Source organism: Clinocottus analis, unplaced genomic scaffold (genome assembly GCF_023055335.1).
Source record: "Clinocottus analis isolate CAN_PGR_092001 unplaced genomic scaffold, fCliAna1.0.p SCAF_24, whole genome shotgun sequence".
Taxonomy (NCBI): Eukaryota; Metazoa; Chordata; class Actinopteri; order Perciformes; family Cottidae; genus Clinocottus; species Clinocottus analis.
The window spans coordinates 4,455,039-4,470,017 of record NW_027175976.1 but is presented as its reverse complement, the minus strand read 5'-3'; the positions used below and the strand labels follow the sequence as shown (position 1 = coordinate 4,470,017).

The following is a 14,979-nucleotide window of genomic DNA, read 5'->3' as shown; positions in this document are numbered from 1 at the left end:
AGGACAAATGGATATGTTCTCCTGCTTGTGCATGCTGAGGCTTAGCATGGCAGATATGCATTGTATGTTTTTGCACTGTTCCACCCCGAGTACAAATGCAGACAAAGCATTCCTCAAAGACGGGGCTGTTTTGAATTTAATCATCTTCAGATAATGGCAGTGCATGTGCGGCGCTGTGCAGGGGGTTTCTGGAGGTGATGTGTGTTTGTGTGAGAGCCCAGTGAGAAGGAAAGCGAGCGAGATAGTGGATTCATTGTTCCTGAGGGAGTCAATCAAGCCATTTCATTTCCTTTAATGGGGCCGGCACTTACAAAGATCGTCAACAGCGAATTTTGTTGAACAAAAAGGTACGAGTGAAAAGGCGCCACGTGTTTACAGAGTCTGGAGCCGCTCACTTTGTCTCATTAGAGATTAAATTAGTGATTTGTTTAATCAAATTTAACTGGATCCCGATACGCTGCCGAGAAGATTGTGCATATAAAAAAAAAGGCTTTTGATTTAAACGGAATCAATGTCACAGCATTTGGCTCCGATACGGACAAAACATTACAAATACAATCTTTGCAGCAGCGGCATGACCCAACCAAAGCTGGGATTGTTCAACATGCTTAGAGTCAGTGTAATGTAATGTATATACAGTAAGTAGTCCCAGTTGATCAGAGGATATATTGCAAGACATGTTTTAAATAACCCTCTCCAATCGGCAGTAGAAATATGAGCCAATGAAATTGAAAAGTGTTCTCTCATAAACAAAAGGAAGCCTAAACCCTGAGAAACACACCCGAAATGACACCGTTCACCTCCTCGCCCCTCGCTGTTTCTTTCCATTCCATAAAAAAATGAAAGCGATGCAATTTCAAACTGGCTTTCATTGCCAGAACCCCCCCCCCCCCCCCCCGTTTACAACGGCGCTCTAACTTACAACCGGCGCGGCTCTCTAATAAAGCCGTACGAGCTGGAAGAGAGGGAACAAAGGGACGGAGGTCTAGCTCGGATGGGGTGTTCATTTATCAGCGGACATGTTTCAAATCCGCGCCGCGGGCAATGGCTCGCGAAGCATCCGTTGAGATGGCCCGCAGGGACTTCTGCTGGAAACGCAGAGAACCTTTTGATGAGCTGTGGGCCGTCCCTGCACCTGTGTCTAATATGCATGGGTAAAAAAACCCAGACGCAAGCAGTCACTGGATAAAACAACCCCCCACCCACCCACCAAAATAACGTTAAATATAGAAAAAAAGATGTTCCGCGTGGATTGTCCTTTCTCGCTGCAGCTAGAAAGTGATATTTTTGTCGTCTGGAGTGTCGTGTGCTGTTAGGGGATATAACTCGAAAGGCCACAGCCGCATCCTTCGATGCCGAGTGCCTCATGGATCCAGAAAGCTAATGGTTGGCCTCCTCTCTGCAGCACCGGCGAGCCGGGGTGGCGTTCATTGCACCCTCGGGCCGCGTTCGGTATCACCGTGCTCTTGGAGGGAACAATTGATTGCGTGGAAGCGAATGGAAACACATATTCAAAAAGAAAACACAGCTGAAAACCTGGAGGTTATTAACTCCCCGTCTGCGCCGTCACAAATCGGATTGCCGGGGCCGCGGATAATGAAGACGGCGTGGACGATCGCGACGAGGCGATCTGAGCACGCACAACAGCACGAGGCCACGCGAACCCCGCGCTGGTGACTGAGACGTGATTTGTGTTTTCAAAGAAAGAGAAGACGAGCATTGAAGTCTTGGTCCAAGGAGTCAAACCTGTGAGGATGATTGTAGCTGCAGCTGGTAATGTATCGGATCCCCAAAGTGAATTTGTGTTGGTTTTTTTCTGAACCGCACATCATTAAAACAAAAAAAAAAAAGGAAGGAAGATACAATAGGAGTGGTAAAAAAAAAAAAAAAAAGACCGGGCTTACCTGAGCCTCTCTTCGACACCACTTTCAGGCAATGGACCACAACGGCATGAAGCAGGATCAGAAGAGGAATGGGAGCTTTCATTTTTTACCAGTCCTACAAGGAAACAAAAGCTTGATTTATTATTCTGTACCGAGACAGCCTGTGAATACACTAAATCCATCCGAAACGTAAAAAAAAATAATAAAAAAAATGAAGGAAAAGAGACACGGATGTTGGCAGGAGATGCTCGATTAAAGCTGGAAAAAAAAATTAAAATAAGAAAACTGCAAGTGAGCCAATAATTACAGAACTTTTACGAGACCTAAGGTCAGCTGGAGAAAATCCAACCCGCCTATGTGCAAATTCAGTTCCCCATAGTGTTGGTCTGCCTCTGCTTTATTTATACCAGTGACTCTTAAGGGAGCTACTGTATAATCAGGAGGAGGCTGTTGGTGATATAAATGTCAAGATGCATCTCTATCAAGACAAACCTGGCTTTGCAGCTTTGTCATCTGTACACAACACTAATCCCACTTTCCTCCCAACCAACGTGACATAATCAGGTCCCCGCTTGGATCATATCTCAACATACAGCGCGTCATGCGCTCCGGCGGGAGGAGATGGCAGGTGAAACTGTGTACGGCCACATTTTTATGACAGCTCCCCAAAAAGATGGAGTCGTTGAAGACGATAATGGCGACGGGAATAGCGTGACGACTCACTGGAGTCAAACACAGTATCACAGGAAATGCCACAAAACGGCAGGTCATTTCATAATACATTCATATACTGCTCAGCAAATATCTCGAGAGCAATTCCTTACAAAAACACATCGAAGGAACCCCCTTAAATATGTATTTATACAATGTGTTTCAGTAAAAAGAATAACACAACTTCTGGCTTGGTCAGACACAAAAGGTTTTTTACTCAGATTTAAGTAACTATTGAATGGAGTTGTAGAAAAATAATGTGAGGCGATGTGTTATATCTCAGAACGGCACGGGTTAGCTCACACCATATCAGTGCCAATGTTTGGATTTATATACAGTATATTGTTTATTTTAATCATAAAATAGAAGCTCCAAATAATACGTTTCTTTGCCAGCTTCGGGATGAAGTTGAATGCTAGGTGAGAGCTAACATTAGCGTTAGCCACGAACGGTCGTAATAGCAAAGGTCAGAATCGCGTGCTTTATTGGATGATAATGTGCCGCACCCTGCAGCCAATCAGAACTGAGAATACACTACAACAAAAAAAGCTTAATTGGATCCCATTGAGTCCAATATTAAATTGGACAAGTTTTAGTCTTTTCTCTTTAGTTTTTTAAAACTTTTTTGCTCAAAGTGCTCATCATAAAGCGCTCATTAGAACCCTTCCTATGACTGTATGATCATTTTTGTTTGACGATTTATCTCCTCGCCACAGGCAAAAGGCGCCATCTCTGCAGCGGCTCGACAAGGCGTCCGCGTCGGCTCCGAGGGCGCTCCCATTGGCATTTCAGTCACGACAAAGATGCTTCACATCGATTCCGCAAAGCTGCGTCAGAAAAGCCTTTGAGGGGAAACCCTGAAAAGCCACAATAACCCTTGAGACACTCGCAGTGGCATTCAAAACTGGCCCGTGGCCAAAGATGGCGACATTGCCGAGTTCTCCTCGTCAAAGGGACCCATTGTCGCCAGGCCTGGCTTTCTTGCGACCAATGCCACCTCAGAAAAAGCGAAACGCCACGGCACAAAAACATCTTATCTTTTTAATTACTTTCCCATGTTGGGCGCTAGTCTGCAACGCGAGTACAAAAGCTGTGGTTCTTTGGTTTCAGGAGAGGAGAGACGAAGGAACCACCAGTTGTGCTCAGTATTCCTCTCGTTTGCAGTGATCTCCTGGACTGGTAGACATTAAAGGGAGCACTTATTCTCCCGGAGAAGGTTAACAACATGCTCTTGCGATGCAGCTAATTAGTTTTTTTGTTGATACCAAAGTACACTGATGAGTAAATACACTAAGTCGTGTTCTGTTGGGTACACTGATCATACATTGTGCCTGCTCGTGTGCCGGGAGCGGGAATCGTGGATTATGGGATTAAATATATTAAAGAACCACACGTGAAAACATGACATAGTGCTTTGCGCTAAGCTTGTGTGCAGCCGCTCGGCGCAAAATGGCTCCGGAAGTAAGTTTCACAAAGCGTTTTTTTTAGAGGACACCGATCGAGGTTTAATTTCCAACCACAAAAGGTTCGGTGAGTGTTGTGTCTTTTCTAGGGCCAATGGAGAAGTGGAGATCTGAATGATGAATATAACTGAAATACTAGTACATGAAGTGAAGCACTACAGGCAAATGAAATGCTAATTTGCAGCTGCTCGGTGATGGTACAAAAAAAAGGTAGTGCAAACAAAAAAGGAAGGAAGTAAAACAGATGAATGGCATCATCACAGTTCCTGTGTTGGGCAACGATTCAGTAACGATGATGTTGATGATGCCCTGGCTGGATTTCAACCCTCCACGGCAGAAGTTTGGGCCTGACGGTTGGCGCGCCAAGCTTCCCATCGAAGAAGTCGCGATGCGTTCAATGACCGAGACTTCTCCGCTCCGGTCTTCCTTCGCGTCCCTTACGCTAGAGGCTGGAGAGCTGCCACGCTCACATCAGCGTGTAATTTAACTACTGATTACGCTGATGACTTGAGTCTGTTAATCAGCTGGGAACCGGCTCGCGAGAGAATCAGGAAGGCGGGGTGGAGGGGGTCCGATTGATCAAGATGGAGGTGCAGAAAGCTTGTAGCCAGCAGGGGTGTCCAAATAATCATTGCGCTGATTTAATTGGGCTCCTTAACTGCTCGATTTGTCCCGCAACGTTTCACCAAATGCCCCAAAATATCACGGTTTTTGTTTGTGCTTTATCTTTCCATCCCGGCGGAGTGTGTTTCAGGGGACGGCCACCTGTTTGAAGAATTGAGCGGGGCTTATCAAGGTCAAAACACTCAATATGTTATCAGTAATCAGGAAAAAGGGTGTCAATGCATTGTTGTCGCTATCGTCGTACTTCTTGGCACATGGTTATTAGCCAGTGAGAAGTGGAAGATTCAGTGCAGCTGTCTAACTGTCAGAGATATGATCGGGAACACAATAGAGCAGGCAAAAAAAGAAGAGTTATCCCCCTTCAACAAATCAACGGATACGAGATGTCCAAAATATATATATATATATAGAAAAATCAGAAAAAAATGCTCCTTCTTTAACAATGGCATAATGAAAGCTTATCCTGTCAAGCATCTCAAAGTGTGCCATCCTTTAAAAGAAAAGCTCATCCAAAAGGTGCTGTCACCTGCCCCTCATCCTTTGATTGTTTTTTACCTCAAGCATCCTCTTTCTCTTTCTCTCTCTCTCTCTCTCTCCTCCCTGACAGCGTTTCCTCCTCAGCGGATTCATCCGAAATTCAATTACTTTCGAGGAGGGTTCAGGAAAGAGAAATGGGGCACTCTCTCAACACTCTCGCGGGGGCTCCGAGTTTGGCCCCGAGGAATGCGTCTCCCTCCCCCGCCTCCTCCCCACACTCGCAAACAATTTTGCCGATCGACGGCGGCGGCTTCGGCGCCTTTCGCTAGCTGGATATTCAGATGATGATTTAAGACGGATCTCTCATTTCAAGTCCCTCTCGCACCGCCGCACATCTCCCCCCCCCCCCCTCCCCAAAAAAAAGACTCAAATCTGACGTTTTCCTGGATGACAGTCGGTATCGGCGGAGGACGTTAAGCGGCATCAGACACCGACGAGAGGGAGTGACAGATTACGGCCGTCGGTAAACATGTCGGTGGATGTTCGATGAAAGCGAGCGAGGGGTAAAACAAAATGATGCCTTCTCGTCTTGGCAACAGGGACCGTCGTCTAGCGCGAGGAAAACGGCATCCATTGGCCTAAATATTATATAGATATATCATGTCATGAGAGACGCCTTCTTTTAAGACCCCAGCATCCGGGGCTTGTCTTTTTTTATGTTTTATTAACTCTGATCTGAGCACTTAGACATCCTGGGTCCTGTGCCTTGACTCACTTTTACCTCCCCGACGCCCTTAACCGCCTCTCCACATGTCGCCCCTCTGCCCCTTTCCTCCATCATCCAGTCAGGAAATTGATATATACTCTGCTTGGTTTGGAGTTATTAACATTTCTATTTGTGAGGAACACTTTTCAAGCCCTTACACTCTTGGCTGAGACACACACACACACACACACACACACACACACACACACACAAGCATGCTCTCCTCACTGAATTATTCCATTTCGGATTATCTAATAACCCCGCAACCATGAGCCTCCATGTTCTTGACACTCGAGTGAGAAGAGACGGAGAGAGTAGAGGTCGCTGCTGAAGCACAAATCGACAGACATGTCCACCACCAAATGTCCTCGAATAAATGCTCCTTTGCTTCAGTTAGTGTAAAAATATGCACTAAGTCCACCTCCTCCCCGGCAACAGTGAGAAGAAAAACAGCACAATCGGCAGATGAATATATTTTGCTTGTTCTTTGTTGGTCATCCAGCAGCAACATGTTTAATTCCACGGCGATGCAAAAAAGCGTGACTAATAAGCGTTATGAACTGCATTATCTTAGAGACAAAAAAAACTGTTTGCTTCACATGATATGGATTTCATTAACTGTTTAGATATATTTTGTGGACACATCATGGTCTAAATATTGTTTAGATGCCTATAATTGATGGAGTGTGATTATAATAGAGAAACACCAACTAATTGCACCGTGAGTAAGTGATGAAGAAGTGACAGAGATGGCTCTCGTTGGCAAATACAGGATGCAATGTACAACTGATACGTCTTAATTTTGGTCTTGGGAGCCTTTTGTTTTTTGGGAGGAGAAACAAATACACACTTTAAAAGACTTCTATGGAAACACACACACACACACCCACACACACACACACACACACACACACACACACACACTGTCTTTGCAGTCGCATCAAATACTTAGTCCCATTACCTGAGCTGCCTGCTAACTAGATTCTTTATCCTGCCTGGCTGTCAGGGAAATAAGGATGACATTAAATGAACGGAGCTTTCTCTTTGGCTATTCACGGCCAGGGCTAAGAGAGAGAGAGAGAGAGAGAGAGAGAGAGAGAGAGAGAGAGAGAGAGAGAGAGGGAGCCTGCTGGAATCACTGAGAGTAAGTGAGGGGAAGAAGGAAGAAGGGGATGAATGAAGGCTCGAGAAAAGGGGATGAGAATGGAGAGCGAGGAGAAGGCAACCATGAGAGGCAGCATCGTGAGATGGTGCCAAGCACCAGAGGAGCAAATAACTGGGGATTAATCACGGCGACCGGAGAGCCGTGTGCAAACTGTCCGGATTTCGCGTGATTAACGTCGGAATTCCAGCGAACTGACCGTCTCTTTAACGGCCGAGAGTAGGATGAGACCAATTTGTTTGCTATCCGCGCGTGAATATAGACGTGGATCTTTTCAAAAGAGACGCGGCCGGATATGATGGGGGTCGTCGAAGAGTTGGGTGTTCACCCGCGGCTGCAAAGGAACCTCGAGCCGCTCCGCCGTCTTTAAAGTGACATCCGCCTCTCTCTTTATCGCGCTCACGCACAGCCTCCGACGTACTTTTTTTCACTCGACGCCCCTAAATTTGAAAATCGGCGACGCCGAAGCTGATCTGCCGCCGAACCGCCGAGTCTCCGGCCGGCTCCGCGGTATGCTAACGCTGTTCATTGGAGAGCACCAAAGTCGGAGTTCTTCAAGGAGCTCTGACTTTAACAAAGTGGGAGAACACTGCATATTTCTTACAGGAGGAAAAGATTCAATTGGGTGTGTTTTTGCTTTGTTTTGGGGGGGGTTTAAATAATCCAGCATGGTCCAGATCCTCTCGTACGACACACAGAGCATCGTTCTTTATGGATTGCACGGAAACATAATGAAAGTCGGAGGAAATTCCCGAGACGGCGGCCTAAAAAGATGAGGAACGGTTCCCCGGCAGTTTGCGTAGTTTGCCACATCACTTGAGTTTAATACACTGCGTTGTCGAAGCGGCAGAAGCACGGGCTGATTTAAGAGGGAATGAAAGAGGATTGTCAGATTATTAACACAACGTAATAAACGCCTACCCTACAGCGGCGATAACCATTAAGGCCGCGAAACATTCATCTCGCCGATTTTATTAATCAAATCAAATACGAAGAGGAAAATCAATTTGAGGCACACACACCAAAAAAAAAGCAGCGAATCGAGCCAAGAGCAACAAATAGAACAAAAAGGGAGAAAAAAAACCAACATTGTCTACTTTTTCCGACAGACAATGTAATGCCTGAAATAGTACACTTCATTCATCCGCATTTGGCTTCAAGATCCCGATGTGAAAAGCCTTTAAAAGAAAGTCTTCACGGCCTCTTTCCCCCCTGCGAAGATGCCCCCTTTTCCCGAAAACAACCCGGAGCGCTAAGGTGAGCCGCCGCGCCGTCGTTACCAGCGAGAGCTTAGCGCCGCAATGCAAATGAGCTTCCTGCGCAATAACAGGCGGCTCGGCGGCAGAGATTCAATATCGAAAAGGGACGAGGAGAGCGCCGTCCCCGGGCCCTTCCTCGCAAAGTGGCCCATAAATCAAGGACTCTGTTGAGAGCTGGTCTCTGTGGGTCTGGTTCAGCGAGGGGGTGAAACAGGCTGTGGCTCTGGCTGGGGGAAGAAGAAGAAGAAAAGAAAAAAAACAAATGCACGCCAGTAAACCCCACCCCTTCAGTTGTAATGCAAAGGCAGCATGAAATTATTACCGTCATTAGCCAAACTGGGGATGGGATTATTACTGGAACTGCTGCGTTTGAATATATGGACGGCGCCGCAGCGCCGCAGCAACGCAGCAACGCATGCAGCCGAAGTGGGTCAAGCTGCATGTATTCATTAATGTTGGTTCTGAATCCCAGCGCTCACTTAACACAGGGGGGAGGGGCCACCAGGGGAAAGGAGGAGGGGCAATCAAAGAGAAGGAGTCGGTTTAAGAAGACTATTAGGCTTTGGAGGCTGAGTGGAGGATGGATGAAGGGATGGCCTACTAAAAAAAAAAGGTTTTGGCTAAAACGCCTGACTCAATTTTGGCAGAAACATCCCGGATAATAACACTGGGCCAATCAAGTTAGTGCATGTTATCACCCTGCCATGGTGGAGGTGTTCTCTCTCTCTTTCACGAACTGCCTTGTGTTTTCATACTCTGTGTACTGCTCATACGCACAGGACCCATTATTAAATATTGGCATGCAGGATGTGAATTCATCAGGAAAACTTCAAATGACACAACTCATTAAGGCCCACCCTCAGGAATGACCGGCCACGTGTCTTTCGTCTCTCTCTCTCTCTCTCTCTCTCTCTCTCTCTCTCTCTCTCTCTCTCTCTCTCTCGTGACTTTAATTGCGTCCATGATGCATAAAAGTTATTGAGGGCAATAACAGATCAAGGAAAGAAAGTTGACTTCAAATCGGTGATGGGCCTTCTGGTATGAAACTCAAGCGATGTTGTGAAAAAAGTCGGCTCAATGAGCGGGCGTGTGGGCCCTTACCACACTTCCTGGAAGGCTGCGTCCTCGCTCAAGGCTCCTTCAAGATCCCTCCTCGTCTCCTTCGGAGCAGAAATATGAACTTCAGGGACGCAAGGCAAGAGACTTTGGGATGTACCCGTCGTGTTCATTTGAAGCGCTTCTTGATTTCACTCCCATTAATCCCCTGACGTCGCTGTTCTGTGTCTTTGGCGTTCCCGCCTGGCTGAGTAGAGCGAGGCTACCCACGTGGGCGTTCGCTCGCTGTGTGCAAACAGTCTGCGTTCCTGGATATGCACGGGGGCTTCCACACAAGCGCACGCCGAGAACACGCCGCCCCAAATGGGCCCGGGAAAAAAGAAAGAGAAAGGCTCCTCCTGAATCCCCTGAACGCCTCACCGGCAGCCACTTCGAACACGGGTCAGAATGTGCATCAACACGGGTGTAGCTGCGATGGGGTTTTGATGACATCAGAGAGATGAGTCTCTTCCGCGATGCAGTTAGCCCGCAAAATGCCTCAACTCCCGCACGGCCCCCACCTCCTTGTCAATTGGCATTTTGCAGGTTTCTTTATGGCCACGCCGACGTATGGAATGTCAAAACAAAGCCTTCATGAATGAGTAAGCGCCGATTCGGATGAAGAGAGGAGGGGAAACGGGAGGAGAAATTGCTCATTTTGCTTCCCCTGGCATGCAATTCCCATCCTCCATCCACATCTCTCTAAAAAGCCATCTAAAACACATCAACTCCATCTTTGGAGGCCGGATGGGGCCTCGGAGGATCACCCCCCCCACCCCTCCAGACATGGCGGGATGACAGTGGGGCCCGAGAAGAAAGGATGAAAATGATAATCCCGCCCTCATAGCGGCAGGCTCCCCCATCCGAGCGCTGATTAAAAAACAAAAAAAAAGCAGCAAAAACAGAAAGAATAAAAAGCATTTATTCTAAACGCCACTTGCCCCCAGGCAAAGGAAAACACTGCATTGAGGTACTTGATCACGCCTCCGATGGCCGTTTCATCAGAGGAAATGCAACGCGACTCTTCCGTCGCCTCTTTTCTTCGTTTTTAGCCGCGACCGCGATTGACCGGCGCTACATTTACGCTGCGGGGCGAGCTGCACTGTGGCTGACCCAGAGTCCTTTTATTTTCGGCTGGAACAAATGGGAAAATAAAGGGCTTTTAAATTGCATTTGACTCTGGTCAACTTTATGCTTTGATCCCCCCCGAAGACACACACACACACACACAGACACACAAACACAGACACAGACAGAATAGCCTGCATATGTTGTTTGTATTTTCCAAGAGCAATGTGAACGAGACGGTTGGAAAACGAAACCATTACCGCGCTTTTATTGTGCTATTAAGCGTTTGGATAGCGACGGCGTTCACATGCAGCATGTAAATAAAGCAGCGGCGGATGTTCGGCTCACGTCCTTACATGAAGGCATTCAGATCAAGGTCTCAAAAATAAGTGGGCCATGAAAATGATTTGCAGGGAAGACCGTTCTTTTGATACCTCTCCACTGAGTAACAGCAGGAGAGGAGCACGGAGAGAGCTGAAGGGCCACAAAGTGAACGGGGGGCCAATTTTGAAGGCCATTCCTCGTCTCCCATCAGCGAGTGATCATGGCTGCCATGTTTCCCCCCCCGTTCCCGCAGAAAAATAGATCAGAGGACAAAGCTAACTTCGGCTGAGCTCTTCTTCCGGCCCGACCCAAGCGACGTTGTGGTTGCAGGATTGTAAATAATGACATAATTTAGAGGACTGCTGTGTCCTAGAAAGTAGAGGAAAGCTTGCTTGATGTCCACCAGAACCCTAAAAAAAACCTAAAAAACAAGCAAAGCTGGATAGAGTTTATTGGTATACTTAGGGATCATGTCGCACACCTCTTGTATGATTCATTAAATGGAGACAAATGAATATTATCTCAGGGGAAGAATAAATACTATAGCTGCCTCTGTTTGAACTTTAAACGGTTCACGAGCCAAGAAGGCCACAAGCCACTGCTTTGAAGAAAGGTCGCCGACTCTAATCTGGCCCTCTCGAGTTAAAACAATGACCGGAGAGCCGTCCCTCGAAATACTAAAATCCTTAAAAGCCAAACAAAAAATGCACCGATTGAAATGTTGTTCCTCGCTCATGATTCTCGGCCTCTGCGCTCATGATCTCCCCCCCCCCCCCCCCCTTCCCTCCACCCACCCCTCCAGGTGTATATCCTAATCTCCCATACGCGCCAATCCATGGCGCGACGGCCGCGACAAAAATAAATAGCTCGGAATCAGATCGATGCCCGATGATTGCGATGGAAAATGGAACACGGCTCGGGGACAAAAGAATCTCATCTTCACGGGAATTGGATTTTCAAAAAGATTTAACGGAGGCGGGAGAGGGGCGGGAGAGGGGTCACGTCTGCTGCCGCGTCGTCGTCCACGAGGACTTCACGACAGTCAATAAGTCTGGACGGGCGAGAAGCGGCGGCTTCGTGAAGGATGGGGTGTCTGAACTTGCGCATATGGTCACGGGTACACGGTATATCCCCACCCCACCCCCCCGCCCTTTGACTCGTATTAATGTAATTTAATTGCCATGATGGAGGTGGCCCCGCTCGGCTTCCCCCTCCCAATGGTCTTCCTCACAAACCCCCATCAATTGTTCCAATCACTCCTCTCACGGAGCCAATATCGCACAGCCAGACAACCCTTATTTCCCACTATATTAATGGACTCTTTCATTTGAAAGCCTCGGACTGCCCGCCCTTTGATTGCAAAGCCAAGGCCAATAGGCATTGGTGACGGCGGCTTGAAAATTAAAAGGATCAATCAAGACAGGAAGAGTGGAGGGGTGAGGGGGGGGGGGGGGGGGGGGGGAACATGTGATGTCTTCAGATCCCGTCGGTCTGCAAGCTGAACGGGGTCATGTGCTGCTTGAGCGTATATTTGTTTTGTCAATTATTATTGGGGAAAACCACAAAAGTGGACAATTTTTGCCATCGTGACACAAACAAGAGACTCGTTGTACGGGGGTTGGGAGCTGCTCTGTGTGGCTTTGAAGTGTGGAAATTGGGTTTATTAAGAAAGCGGAGGATTAAACATGTCGAATTGGACGAAGAATCCCAAAAGATGCCTGAAATGAAACTCGCCAATGACGCCGGCTCTTTCCCGGTGCATTGCCGTGCCCTTTACACCTGCACTTAATTCATCAGGGAGCAGGAAAGGGGAATTCAATGCCGCTGGGTAAACTTGACCATGGAAGAGAAAAAAAAGTGCCAATGCCGGATGACATAATCTCTGCCTAAATCAATTTCTCTTCGAGAGCACTCGACTCAGCTCAATATGTAGCTGCAGGCCATCCGTTAAGTGGCCGCTGCCACGAAATTCATGTGCTGCCGGTTGCTCCTGTGGCAAAGCTTAACCGTAGATGTTTGCCGATGAATAAAGGATGTTGGTTAAAATAACGCCGCGGACGGAGAGCGTGCCGCCCCGAGGGCAGAAAGTGTCGAGAAGAGACGAGAGCGGGAAAGATTTAGGGCAGAGCGTGATGCAAGGAGGCTTTTTTTTTTTTCAAATGTATTTTGGAGCAGTGGAAATGGGGAGCGAACGTTGCTGTTGACGAAATGAGACAAGCGTGCGATGGATGGGGAGCGAGCCGAATGCGAGGCGTATACAGGAGGCCTCGGCCCGAGAGGAGCGTTATGGGATGCATGAACACAGGAGAGAAGAAGCATGTCTGCAAAGCACAACTTGCACGGCTACAGTATGCCTTCTGTAACTCGCCTGGAAGTGATGGAGAGGGAATAGGAGCCCCTCCCCTTCTTTAAACCAGCATCTGCTGGAACTTTACAGCAGTATCACTTGCTGATTCCCAAATATGTTGAACTGCCGGCGCCAGAGTGGAGCTCTGACATCCATCTGGACCATCATAGGCCATCATCCATCCATCCATCCAGGCAGGGGGAAGGAAGGAAGGAAGGAAAGAAAGAAGGAAGGAAGCAGCAGGGATGGGAGAGGAAACACTGGGAGCCGAAGCCTCCAGCCATCACTCAGCAGAAATAATCCCAAATAACTAAGAATGTGTTTTCGCTCCTCCTCCTCCTCCTCTTCCTCTCCTCCTCCTCCTCCTCTTCTGAAACGCGCGCACACATCCACTGACACACGCTTCACAGTCGCAATCTTCCCACGGGCACGCTGACACACACACACACACACACACACACACACACACACACACACACACACACACACACACACACTCACACACACACACACAAGCATCTCTGACGCACCGGAGCGCCATGAAAATACGCACAGTGTTACACTCTTAACGTCAATTGTGCGTGCGTAAAATGACGCACTGTAACCGCTTCCTTTGGAGGATTGTTGTATTTTGTGTGTGTATTAGAAGAGCACAGGAGACTTCAGCAGCACACCTCGCGAGCACTTCCGTCGAGGAGGCTCAGTCCGCAACTAAAACCAAAAAAAAAGAGCGACCGGGATTCACGCGTAACGAGACATGTTCGCTCCAAAAAAAAAAATGCGCATGCAAGTGCCGCATATTAGGAGATCATGAATCCGCGATGCAAATCTGTGTCGATGTGAAAAGTCCGCGTCACCCAGAACGGATCTCTCGCTGCTTACAGACCCGGGGGCTTCAAACGCCTCCACAGAATGCAGGCGCGAGCGTCCGAGCAACTTTGGAAAACGCAAAGACAAAAAAAAAGATGGAACCGTAAATTGACAAACTCACCCACAAGCAGTTTCCGAATGAGAGCGTGTCAGTCCCGGTAGCCCCGCACCATCACGGTGGATCAGGATCTGTTCTGGTGTACAGAGGGAAAGCGGGAAGGTTTCCAACACACAAAAAAAAATGTTTAAAAAAAAACACACACACACACACGAGCGGATCCCCAAGATGTGAAATAGTCCACTTCTCCGAGGAGGGATGGGGAGGAGGGGGAAGAAGAAAAAACGCAGCGTCTTTATCCCAAAATTACATATTGCCAGCGTTGACTGGCGCAAATCGGAGCGCAGAAAGACACCTGCGGCCGGTCACTTTGAAACAGCGGGAGAGAAGGAAACCAAGAAGAACCATGACAGGGAGGAAGGGGAACGGTCGACACACAAATGAATCAATGAAGGGCGACGCCGGGGGCGGCAGTTAATCAGAGTATCCTGTTCAATCAGCTGCGCGGCCGCTCACAGTCCGGCAGGTGAGCACCGCTTCCAGCAGGACTGCACGAGCGCGAATCTCCAAAGTGATGTGCAGAAAAAGACACATCGGATGCCGTCTCTCTCTCTCTCTCTCTCTCTCTCTCTCTCTCTCTCTCTCTCTCTCTCTCTCTCTCTCTCTCTCTCTCTCTCTCTCTCTGCGTCAAGTCAGCAGAAGTTGGCCGACACAACGCAGGATACAAGGGGAGTTGCCTTCAAAATAAAAGCACGTGTTTTTTTCCCCCCCCCCCATCATCAAATCATGTAATAATGATAATGCGTTTTTTTTATTTACAGACAACCTATTCAAACAAATGCAGTGCATGTCGGTGTGTGTTCAGCCACACT

At 47.9% G+C, this 14,979-nt stretch overlaps 1 protein-coding gene across 3 annotated transcripts in view; it reads right to left on the bottom strand.

The window, feature by feature from the left end:
• The window catches only part of LOC137793910 (interleukin-1 receptor accessory protein-like 1), a 182,337-nt gene extending 167,652 nt beyond the window's left edge, over positions 1 to 14,685 (bottom strand). For 2 of the 3 annotated variants that reach the window (XM_068590344.1, XM_068590346.1), the window contains exons 1-2: positions 14,171 to 14,685; positions 1,905 to 1,998 (exon numbers count right to left, since the gene is read on the bottom strand). In XM_068590344.1, the coding sequence (XP_068446445.1) occupies positions 1,905 to 1,986 (82 nt within the window). In that variant the 5' untranslated portion in view covers positions 1,987 to 1,998; positions 14,171 to 14,685. The remainder of the gene's footprint in view (positions 1 to 1,904; positions 1,999 to 14,170) is intronic. The other variant, XM_068590345.1, reaches the window with a different exon arrangement.
• Positions 14,686 to 14,979: the final 294 nt, after the last annotated feature.